A 13,230-nucleotide genomic window follows, 5' to 3' on the forward strand; every position below is an offset into this window, starting at 1 on the left:
TTGAAATGTAAATGCAAAGAATATACAATTGAAAAGTTGATAAAAAATGAAAGAATGCATTGATTTGCATTCTTCTACATGCTGATTACCAGTTAAAACAGCACTATTTGTTGAAAATACTGTCTTTTTTCTACCGGATTGTTTTAGCTCCTTTGTCAAAGATCAAGTAACCATTAGGTGTGTAAGTTCATTTCTGGGGAGTCAATTCTATTTCAGTGATCTACTTGCCTGTCTCTGTACCAGTACCATACATTTTTTTCACAATTGCTTTGTAATACAGTTTGAGGTTATGGGTGGTGATGACTCCAGCAGTTATTTTATTGTTGAGAATAAATTTTTCTGAGTTTTTTATTTTAGTTTTGTTTGAGAATTCTTATTTCTTATTCTATGAACAATTGAGTTGAATTTTTGATGGGAACTGCATTGCATCTGTATCTATAGCTATCAGCAAGATGGCCATTTTTCCTATATTAATTATGCCAATATCTGAGCATGGGAGATCTTTCCATCTTCTGAGATCTTCTTTGGTTTTTTCCTTCAGAAACTTGAAGTTTTTGACATAGAGATTTTTTCACCTGCTTGGTTAGTCACACCAAGGTATTTTATATTATTTGATCACTATTGTGAAGGGTGTTGTTTCCCTAATTTCTTTCTCAACCAGTTTATCCTTTGAGTAGAGTAAGGCTACTGTCTGTTTGAGTTAATTTTATATCCTGCCACTATGCTAAACTTGTTTAGCAGGTTTAGGAGTACTCTGGTGAAATTAGAGGGGTCATTTGAGCATACTATCCTATCATCTGCAAATAGTGATATTTTGGATTCTTTTCCAATTTGTATCCTTTTCACTTCCTTTTGTTATCTAATTTTTCTGGCTAGGACTTCTAATATTATGTTGAGTAGGTAGGGAGAGAGTGGGCGGTATATGTAGTCACTGATTTTAGTGGTATTGCTTCAAGTTTCTCTCCATTTAGTTTAATGTTTGATACTGGTTTGCTGTATATTGCTTTAACTGTGTTTAGAAATGGTCCTTGATTTCATGATCTTTGTAACAATTTTATCATGAAAGCATCTTGAATTTTGTCAATTGCTTTTGCAGAATCTACTCAGATGATAATGTTATTGTTTTTTTCTTTATTCCTTATCCCTATATTAAAAAAGATAGAGAGGGGGATACATTTATAGATTGTTAAAGGCATTTTGGCATAGCATTATATGAATAATTTTGTCAGTACTTAATCCTTTTTTAATTGAACAACTTTATTTTAAAAAACAAATATAAATGTACAAATTTTAATCATTTTTGCATCAAAGTATATAAATACATTTTGTCAGTGCTTACATTTTTTAAAGGATTGATAGTGTGCATTAAGATCTTACTAGTTACAATGAGCATAAAGTAAATGTAAAGGAAGATGTATTCTGGGATTAGGTGAAGTTTTCTTTGTATGTAAAGATTAAGTATAATGGGTTTTTTTCTTTTTTTGAACTTCATATCCTCTGTGAGTGGTTTCTGGGGTATTTGGAGCTTTCTGGGGTTAGTATCCAATTATCAGTGACTGCATATTATGTCTGTCCTTTTATGACTGGGTTATCTCATTCAAAATGATATTCTTTAGCTGCATCCATTTTCTTAAGAATTTCTTAAACTCATTGTTTCTGATAGATGAGGAGTACTATACTGTGTAAATAGACCACTATTTTTGTATCCATTCATCTACTGAAGGACATCTGGGTTCTTTTCAGCTCCAGGCTATTATAAATAAAGCTCCTATGAACATTGTGGAGCATGTGTCTTTGTAGTAAGTTGGAGCTTCTCTGGGGTATATGCCCAGAAGTGGAATAACTGGGTCATCAGGTAGTACTATGTCCAATTTTCTGAGGAATCACCAGACTGATTCCAGTTTGGTTGTACCAGTTTACAAACCCACCAACAGTGGAGAAATGTTCCTCTTTCTCCACATCCTTGCCAGCTTCTGCTATCATCTGAATTTTTACCTTGCCCAATCTGACTGGTGGGAGGTAGAATTTTAGGGTTGTTTTGATTTGCATTTTCCTGATAACTAATGATGTCAAGCACTTCCTTAGATGCTTCTCAGCCATTCTATATTGCTCGATTGAGAAATTTTTGTTTAACTCTGTACACCATTGTTTAATAGGGTTTTTTGATTCTCTGGTGTCTAGCTTCTTGAGTTCTTTGTATACCTTGGATATTAGGCCTCTATCTGATGTGGGGTTGGTAAAGAATTTTTCCCACTCTGTTGGTTGCCATATTGTTTTCTTCACAGTGTCCTTAGCTTTAAAGAAACTTTGCAATCTTATTAAGTCCCATTTGTCGATATTTGACCTTAGAGCATGAGCCATTGGTGTTCTGTTCAGGAAATTTTCTTCTGTGCATATGTGTTCTAAGGTTTTCCCTACATTCTTTTCTAATAGTTTCAGTGTACCTAGTTTAATGTGGAGATCTTTGATCCACTTGCACTTGAGCTTTGTACAAGGAGATAAGAAAGGGTCTATTTTCATTCTTCTGCATGCTGACTGCCAGTAGGACCAACACCATTTGTTGAAGAGGCTGTCCTTTTTCCATTGAATGTTTAGAGCTACTTTGTGAAATACCAAGTGACCATATATGTGAGAGTGCATTTCTGAATCTTCTGTTCTATTCCATTGATCCATGTACCTGTCTCTGTACCAGTACCATGCAGTTTTTAGCACAATTGCCTTGTAATATAGCTTGAGGTCAGGGATAGTGATTCCCGCAGATGTTTTCTGAATGTTTTGTTAAGAATATATTTTACTATTCTAGGTCTTTAGTTATTCCATATGAAATTGCACATTACTCTTTCCAACTCTATGAAGAATTGGGTTGGAATTTTGATGGGGATTGCATTGAATCTGTAGGTTGCTTTTGGTAAGATGGCCATTTTTAAAATGTTGATCCTTCCAATCCATGTATATGGGAGATCTTTCCATTTCTGAGATCTTCCTCAATTTCCTTCTTTAGAGGATTGAAGTTCTTGTCATACAGGTCCTTCACTTGCTAAGTTAGAGTCACACCAAGGTATTTCATAGTTTTTGTGACTATAGTGAAGGGTATCTTTTCCCGAATTTTTTTCTCCACATGTTTGTCCTTTGAGTAGAGGAAGGTTGCTGATTTGTTTGAGTTAATTTTATATTCAGGAACTTTACTGAACTTGTTTATAAGCTTTATGAGTTCTCTAGTGGAATTTTTGGGGTCACTAATATACACTATATTCTCATCTGCAAATAGTGATGTTTTTACTTCTTTATTTCCAAATTGTATTTCTTTGATTTCCTTTTGCTGTCTAATTGCTCTGGACAGCACTGCCACTACTATGTTTAATAGGTAGGGGGAGAGTGTGCAGACTTGTCGAGACCCTGATTTTAGTGGGATTGCTTCAAGTTTCCCACCATTAAGTTTGATGTTGGCTGTTGGTTTGCTGTATATTGCTTCCATTGTGTATAGGTATGGGCTTTGGATGCCTGTTCTTTTCAAGACTTTTAACATGAAGGGGTGTTGAATTTTGTCAAATGCTTTCTCGGCATCTAGTGAGATGACCATGTGGATTTTTTCCTTGAGTTTGTTAACATGGGGGATTACATTGACAGATTTCCATATATTAAACCATCCCTTCATCCCAGGCATGAAACCTACTTGATCATGGAGAATGATCCTTTTGATGTGTTCTTGGATTCGGTTTGCAAGGATTTTGTTGACTATTTATGCATCAATATTAATAAATGAGATGGGTCTGAAGTTCTCTTTCCTTGCAGGGTCTTTGTGTGGTTTAACAACAAGGCTACTGTAGCCTCAAAAATAAGTTAGGTACTGTTTCATATGATTCTATTTCATGGAATAGTTTGGAGAGTATTGGTATTATGTTGTCAGTAAATGTGTGATTAAATTCTACACTGAGGGAGGCGACTTTCGTACTCAGAGCGGAGCCTGGCCCATCTGCCACCCGGAACGGCGGCTCATAGAGGCTGAGCAACTGCAATTGGGAACAGAAAATTAGAACTTCTGTTTTCACCCGGAGGCGACTTCAGGACACAGAGCAGAGCCTGGCCCAACTGCCACCCGGAACGGAGGCTCGTAGAGGCTGAGCAACTAGTGGGTGGAAGACCTGTGCTGCCGGGGAGCAGAGAGATCTCTGCGGAGTACACATGGAAAGTGCACCCCCTGCCTTGCCCTGCCCTGCCGAGCCTGATGCAGCAACCAGAAACAGAACGTTGTAACTTCTGCTCACACCCGACGACTATGAGGCATAAAGCAGGGCTCGACCCATCTGACACCTGGACCAGTGGAGAACCAGAGACACAGACCAGATACAAGGGAAAGCAAGAACATATCACTTACAAGAAAATGGCAAGAGGAAAGAGAAAGAGTATATTCCAAAAAAACCAAGATATCTAGCAACACCAGAGCCCAGCTCTCCCATAACAGCAAACATCGGAATTCCAAACACTCCAGAAAAAGAAGACACAGACCTGAAATCATACCTCAAGATGCTGATAGAGATACTTAAACAAGAAAGGGGAGAAAAGCAAAAAGATTCAGAAGCTTTTAAAGAAGTAACAAGAAAAAAACGCAAAGAACTCAAAGAAGAAGAGGAAAACAGAACCAAAGAAATAAAGGAATGGAAGAGGGAAATTAAAATAGAAATTGACACAATAAAGAAAATGCTAAAAGAGATAATCCTAGAGTCAGAACACCAAAAAAAGAAATCAGGAGTCACAGAAGCAAGCATTTCCAACAGATTACAAGAGATCGAGGAGAGAATCTCGGGGGCAGAAGACAACATTGCAAACATAGACAAAACAGCCAGAGAAGATGCAAAAAACAAAAAGCTCCTAACCCAAAATGTCCAGGAAATACAAGACACAATGAGAAGACCGAACCTAAGGATAATAGGAATAGAAGAGGGAGAAGAATATCAACTAAGAGGCACAGTAAATATCTTCAACAATATCATAGAAGAAAATTTCCCTACCCTCAAGAATGAGATGACCACGAGCATAAAAGAAGCCTTCAGAACTCCAAATAGGTTGGACCAGAAAAGAAATACCTCCCGACACATAATAGTAAAAACGTCAAGTGCCCAAAGTAAAGAAAGAATACTAAAAGCAGTAAGGGAAAAAGGTCAGGTAACATATAAAGGCAGAGCAATCAGACTCACACCCGATTTCTCAACAGAGACTATGAAAGCTAGAAGAGCCTGGACAGACATCATGCACTCCTTAAGAGAGCACAAGTGCCAGCCCAAGCTGCTATACCCAGCAAAACTATCAATCATCATAGATGGAGAGACGAAGATATTTCAAGACAAATCAAAATTCACACAATATCTGACCACAAACACAGCACTACAACGAATTATAGGTGGAAAACCCAATACAATGAGGGAAAATACAGCCTCGGAAAAACAAGAAAACTCCTAAACAAGAAAACTAAAAGAAGAAAAAAACACAGACACAACTCAACCCAAAAAAGCAATAATGGCAGGAAACAGAAACAACTATTCCTTGATATCTATTAACATAAATGGACTCAACTCCCCAATAAAGAGATAGACAATCAAACTAAATACATAAACAAAATCCAGCCTTTTGCTGCATACAGGAAAATCATCTCAGAGATAGATACAGACATTATCTCAGAGTAAAATGATGGGAAAAAAACTTCCAAACAAACAACTCTAAGAAGCAAGCTGGAGTGGCTATTCTAATATCGAGTAAAGTAAATTTCCAACAAAAAGTTATCAAAAAAGATAAGGAAGGACACTTTTTACTCATTACCGGGGAAATCTGTCAGGAGAAACTCTCAATCCTTAACATATATGCTCCAAATAAAAAATCACCCACATTCATTAAAGAAACCCTACTAAAGCTCAAAAACGACATTTCACCCCACACAATAATAGTGGGAGACTTCAATACCCCACTCTCACCAATGGACAGATCAGGGAAAAAGAAACTGAACAAGGACACTGCAAAACTAGCAGAGACTTTGAACCAACTAGAACTAATAGATATATACAAAGCATACTATCCCAAAGTAAAAGAATACACCTTCTTCTCACCACCCAATGGCACCTTCTCGAAAATTGACCACATAATTGGACATAGAATGAGCCTCCATCGATATAAGAAGATTATAATATTCCCATGCATCCTCTCAGATCACCATGGTCTATTGCTGGTCTTTAACAACAACAAAGACAACAAAAAGCCCACATACACATGGAAACTAAACAACACTCTGGTAAAGGATAGCAGGGTCAAAGAAGCAATAAAGAAAGAAATTAAGGATTTTCTAGAATTCAACGAAAACAAAAAAACAACATACCCAAACCTATGGGATGTAATGAAGCAGTATTGAGAGGAAAACTCATAGCCCTAAGTGCTTCCAAAAAAAAACTGGAGAGAGCTCACATCAGCAACCTGACAGCACAGCTAAAAGCCCTAAATCAGAAGAAAGCAGATATACCCAAAAAGAATAGAAAGCAAGAAATAATCAAAATTAGGGCAGAAATAGACCAAATAGAAATAAAAAGAACCATTTAAAAAATCAACAAAACAAAGAGTTGGTCCTTTGAGAAAATCAACAAGATTGATAAACCCCTAGACACATTAACTAAAGGGCAAAGAGAGAGTATCCAAATTAACAAAATCAGAAAGGAAAGTGGCGACATAACAATAGAAATTAAGGAAATTCAAGAAATCATCAGATCCTACTACAAAAACTTATACTCCACAATATTGGAAAATCTGGAGGAAATGGATGAAATCCTAGACAGATACAAGGTCCCAAAGTTTAACCAGGACCAAGTAAACCATCTAAATAACCCTATAACACCTAAAGAAATAGAAGAAGTCATCAAAAGCCTCCCAACCAAAAATAGCCCAGGTCCAGACGGGTTCAGTGCAGAATTTTATCAGACATTTATTGGGGATATAACACCAATATTCGCCAAACTATTCCAAAAGATAGAATCAGATGGAATATTACCCAACTCATTTTTTGAGGCTACAATAACCCTCGTACCTAAGCCACACAAAGACCCTACAAGGAAAGAGAACTTCAGACCAATCTCACTTATGAACATTGATGCAAAAATACTCAACAAAATCCTTGCAAACCGAATCCAAGAACACATCAAAACCATCATTCATCATGACCAAGTAGGCTTCATCCCTGGGATGCAGGGATGGTTTAACTTAAGGAAATCCATCAATGTAATCCACCATATAAACAAACTTAAAGACCAAAATCACATGGTCATCTCACTAGACACTGAGAAAGCATTCGACAAAATCCAACACCCCTTCATGTTAAAAGTCCTGGAAAGAACAGGAATCCAAGGCCCATATTTAAACATAATAAAAGCAATATACAGCAAACCAACAGCCAACATCAAACTTAATGGCGAGAAACTTGAAGCAATCCCACTAAAATCAGGGACTCGACAAGGCTGCCCACTCTCTCCCTACCTATTCAACATAGTACTGGAAGTCCTGGCTGGAGCAATTAGACAGCAAAAGGAGATCAAGAAGATACAAATCAGAAAGGAAGAGATAAAAACATCACTCTTTGCCAATGACATGATAGTGTACTTGAGTGACCCCAAAAATTCTACCAGAGAACTCCTACAGCTGATAAACAAGTTCAGCAAAGTGGCCGGATACAAAATTAACTCAATCAAATCAGTAGCCTTCCTATACTCAAAGGACAAACATGTGGAGAAAGAAATTAGGGAAAAGGTACCCTTCACAATAGTTAAAAAGACTATGAAATACCTTGGTGTGAATCTAACTAAGGAAGTGAAGGACCTGTATGACAAGAACTTCAAACCTCTAAAGAAAGAAATTGAGAAGGATCTCAGAAAATGGAAAGATCTCCCATGCTCATGGATTGGAAAGATCAACATCTTAAAAATGGCCATCCTACCAAAAGCAATCTACAGATTCAATGCAATCCCCATCAAAATTCTAACCCAGTTCTTCATGGAATTGGAAAGATCAATGTGCAATTTCATATGGAATAACAAAAGACCTAGAATAGTGAAATCCATCCTCAACAACAAAAAAACATCTGCAGGAATCACTATCCCTGACCTCAAGCTATATTACAAGGCAATTGTGCTGAAAACTGCATGGTACTGGTACAGAAATAGGCAAGTGGATCAATGGAATAGAATAGAAGATCCAGAAATAAGCCCTCATGTATATGATCACCTGATTTTTGCAAAGGAGCAGTAAACATTCAATGGAAAAAGGGCAGCCTATTCAACAAATGGTGCTGGTCCAACTGGCACTCAGCATGCAAAAGAATGAAAATAGACCCGTTCTTATCTCCTTGTACAAAGCTCAAGTGTAAGTGGATTAAAGATCTCCACATTAAACCAGATACACTGGAACTATTAGATGAGAAAGTAGGGAAAACCTTAGAACACATAGGCACAGGAGAAAATTTCCTGAACAAAACAACAATGGCTCAAGCTCTAAGGTGAAAGATTAACAAATGGGACTTAATGAGATTGCAAAGTTTCTGTAAGGCTAAGGACATCGTCAAGAAAACAAAACGGCAATCAACAGAATGGGAAAAGATCTTTACCAACACCACACCAGATAGAGGCCTAATATCCAAGGTGTACAAGGAACTCAAAAAGCTAGACACCAGAGAATCAAATAACCCTATTAAAAAATGGAGTACAGAGCTAAACAAATCATTTTCAGTTGAGGAACACCGAATGGCCGAAAAACATCTGAGGAAGTGCTCGACATCCTTAGCCATCAGGGAAATGCAAATCAAAACAACCCTAAGATTCCACCTCACACCAGTCAGATTGGCCAAGATCCAAAACTCAGATGACAGCAGATGCTGGTGAGGCTGCGGAGAAAGAGGAACACTTCTCCACTGTTGGTGGGGTTGCAAGCTAATACAACCACTCTGGAAATCGGTCTGGCGATACCTCAGAAAATTGGATATAGTACTACCTGAAGACCCAGCTATTCCACTTCTGGGCATATACCCCAGAGACACTTTAATACACAACAAAGATATATGCACCACAATGTTCATAGCGGCTCTATTTATAATAGCCAGAAGCTGGAAGGAACCCAGATGTCCTTCAGAAGAGGAATGGATACAAAAATTGTGGTACATATACACAATGGAATACTTCTCAGCCACCAGAAACAATGACTTAACCAAATTCTTAAGAAAATGGCTGCATCTAGAGAAGATCATCCTGAGTGAGATAACCCAGTCACAAAAGAACAGACATAATATGCAGTCACTGATAGTGGGATGCTAACCCCAGAGGCTTGCACTCCCCCAGAAACAACTCACAGACTGTATGAAGTCCAAGAAATAAAGAAAACAAAAAATATACATATATTCACAAAACAAGAAGACTTTGACTATTTTCATGTTGCGTTTTGTTTTGCATGTACTTTACGCTTATTGCAACTAGTAGGTTTTCAATGCATACTGTCAAGCCCTTGAAAAAAATCAAGTACTGACTAAAAAACATATTCATATGGTTTTATGTAAAATTTATTTTAATGTCTGAAAAAACAGTACTGACAAAAATGTATAATTTTAAGCAAAAAATGTTTAAAATTTTTAATTTATCTTTGTTTTGCAAAATAAAGTCGTTTAAAAAAATAAAATAAAATAAAATAAAAAAAGATGTTTGATAGAAATAAATAACATCTAGGTACACAGTGAAGACATAAACTTTATTTTCCCATTTACAGAACATGACAAAAATGAAAGACTACCACTTAATAGCATTTCAATAATTTGGTCCAAGTTACTTTTATGATGATTACTGGATGTGTCTCATACAACCATCCCAAACCCATTCATGACTTTCACAGTTTCCCCAGAAAAAAATAAAAAGAGTATTCCATCACAGAAAAATACTTACATATGTTACAAGCTCCATAAATTTAAGACATGAACATGACATGTTGTTTTCTTTGTACACCACTTTGCACATATCTGTGATGATACAATTTCTGAAAATACTTCTTACATCCTGAATTTCATAGGTGGAGTTAATAATATACTTTGAAGTCCCTTATCCCTTAAAACTGCTATCCTACTGTGTACCCAAACTGTTTGATTAAACTGCCTTTAAGAGGAAAAATATAAAAACCAACATTATTTGCCTTGAAATTTTCATATATTTAACTTTTACTACCTAAGTTAATACATAGTTCCAATTTCAAACTATGTACTCTACAATGCTCCTGACGCAGGTAACATCCACACATCAATTGCCAAAAGTAGCAAAACATAAGTCGTAACCTATTTTCTGAAAACTACCATAAAGTTTGAAAGCAAATCTTTATGGATATTGGTTTATAAACAATGTTTGTTATTTGGGTTGGTTGGATTCAGCTAGAGCAGTTACTCAATCCATAGTTTTCTATAAAGTATGGCCTATCTTCCCATGTGATGCTTCAGAGTTGTTCAATACAGACAGAATGAGGTCCTCTGTTAGGAACAGATAGATCCACAGCTAATCAGTCACAGAAAACACATACAGAAACACACAGCTCATATGACACACATACATGTATAGAAACACACAAACACACATTTAGACACAGAGACTCACAGAAAAACACAGATACAATCACAGACACACATTTACAGGGACAGACTACTGATACTGATACAGGCATAGATTCAGACTAATGCAATACACAGAGGATGAAAGACACAGGGAATATGATGTGGAGCCTTCAAATCTGGACTCACTCTTGGTTAAATGAGACACCAATGCATTATTGGTAACTTAGAGTTAATTGCTAATGCATGTAATCTGTGCACATATCTAATCAATTACCCTAATCTTGCATCATTCTTCCTGTATAGTCACCAAGAAAAGTCACATATCAGCTCCATCTCAAAGGAATCTTTCCATTCCCAACTTCAGACTTTTCTACAAATTTTCAACAAAACCAACTGAATGTTCTCATTTTCCTTTTGCTTTTTTAATAAGGTATTTTGATCTCAAACACTGCCTTGCACAGTGGGGCTCTTCAGAGAAGCATATCATACAGATGAACATGAACATCTCCGATACAGATATATTGATGGCACTGAATAGATCATCCCTAATGCCTGAATTAGCAGCTGAAGGTGAGTTGAACTTCAGTTCCTTGATTAGGGCAAGATTGTTATACAGGACAGATTAGGAGGGGAAGATGTTTAGTTTTCAGGGAAAGGGAAGCTCATGTGTGCACCAAGCAGTGGTAGGCTTGTCAGCATCCCTATTGTGTGTATTCTGAGATGACCCAGTGAAATGTCAGCACTGAAAGTTGTTGCTGCTTAGCATTGAAACTTTGATCACATTAAAATGTAGTATAGGTTTTTAAAAAATGTCTATAATTACTCTTGATGAGTCAGTCAAGAAACTCAAGTATTCCCAAGAAGCAAGACATGATATAAGGGATTTAATGAGTAAAACATGGGTGTTGATATTCCACATCTTGAGAAAGCCACACAACCAGAAACACAACTGTTGTTTTCATGTCTTTTGTATGATATTGAAAATGCATCTTTGGAGAATACAATACTAGAAGAAACTATTCTAAATAAAACAAACTTAAAAGATTGTGAAACAACTTACTTGATTTTCATTTTTGGATTATGAGAGAAAACAGTTCCTTATGGAGAAAAAAATCTCAAATCTCTGGGGTAAGAGGAAAACACAGACTGTCAAGTCTGTGGATTGGATGCCAAGTTAGACTTAAATTCAAGTCAGTTTGAAAAACTTACTTCTTTGTGAGAAAGATGATTCGTTTTACTGTGCCCTTGAAAGCGTCTTTCACTTGCTTGTTTCGAAGTGTATAAATGAATGGGTTGAGCAAGGGGGCAACTGAAGTTGTGAGCACAGACACCACTTTGTTGATGGCCACCCCTTCCTTTGCTGAAGGTTTGATGTAGATGAAAATGCAGCTGCCGTAGGTGATGGAAACCACAATCATGTGGGAAGAACAGGTAGAGAAGGCCTTTTTCCTTTGTTGGGCAGAAGGAAACTTTAAAATGGTCTTGATGATATATGTGTAGGAGAGAACAACACACACCAGAGTAATAATGAGTGTCAGTATAGCAAAAGCCAAGACAATCTTCTCTATAAACACCGTGTCTGAGCAGGTTATCTGTAGAATAGGAGAGGCATCACAGCCAAAATGATCAATCACATTCGAGTCACAGAACTCCAGCTGGAGGCCAAGGCCAAGAGGCGGGAGGATGATCAATAGGCCAGCAAACCAACAGGAGAGGACTAGAACTGTGCACACTTGGTTGTTCATGATGGTTGTGTAGTGCAGGGGCTTGCAGATGGCTACATAGCGATCGTAGGACATGGCGGCCAGGAGGAAGAATTCTGTTGCCCCAAAGAAGACAACAAAAAACAGCTGCGCAGCACAAGCGTTGTAAGTGATGGTGTTATCTCCTGTAGCCATCATGTACAGGAATCTGGGAATACATACAGTGGTGAATGAAACTTCTAAGAAAGAGAAATTTCGGAGAAAAAAGTACATGGGTGTTTTGAGATGGGGATCCAAGAGTGTCAGGGTGATAATGGTGAGGTTCCCAGTCACACTCAACATGTAGGTGAGAAGCAAAAACAGAAAAATTAGAACCTGTAGCTTTGGGTCATCTGTCAGCCCCAGCAGGATGAATGTTGTTATTGCTGTATGATTTCTCATCCCTGCCTAGTGTGAAGTCACTAGTGTTTGGACCTGAAGAGAGAAATGTCAGAAGAACCTGGCAATGTAACCTGATTGAAGACATCACAGCCAATGAGCCTGTAGACATGCAGCTTTCTTTCACTTGACAATCGATTTGTTAATACAGCTGTGTCATCGGTGTCCTTGTTGGTGGCTTCTATGAAAATATTTGTATCATTCTTATGTATATAATTTTTGATATTTCTACATTATCTAAATTTCAAATAGAAACCAAATCAAACATTAATTATGTATTTGTGGGGAAAGGCGGCTCCAGCCAGAAAGGCGGCTCGTACAGGCTGAGCAACTGGTGAGTGGGAGACCTAGGCTGCGGGGGAGCAGAGGGACCTCTGCGGAGTGCACACGAAAGGGCACCCCCTGCCCTGACCTGCCCTGTCCTCCCTGATCCAGTAACCGTGAACAGATCTTAGGAACTTCTGTTCCCACCCGGAGACGACT

General features: G+C 37.6%; 1 protein-coding gene across 1 annotated transcript; it reads right to left on the reverse strand.

The window, feature by feature from the left end:
• Positions 1-11,811: 11,811 nt before the first annotated feature.
• Positions 11,812-12,750, reverse strand: LOC308434727 (olfactory receptor 6C2-like; the record flags this gene model as incomplete). Its single annotated transcript, XM_080935119.1, has 1 exon — positions 11,812-12,750. One exon carries the CDS (start codon positions 12,748-12,750, stop codon positions 11,812-11,814), a length of 939 nt encoding a protein of 312 aa, XP_080791245.1.
• Between the last annotated feature and the right edge of the window lie 480 nt (positions 12,751-13,230).

The sequence above is a fragment of the Micromys minutus genome (assembly GCF_963924665.1).
Source record: "Micromys minutus genome assembly, chromosome: 22".
NCBI classification, from domain to species: domain Eukaryota; kingdom Metazoa; phylum Chordata; class Mammalia; order Rodentia; family Muridae; genus Micromys; species Micromys minutus.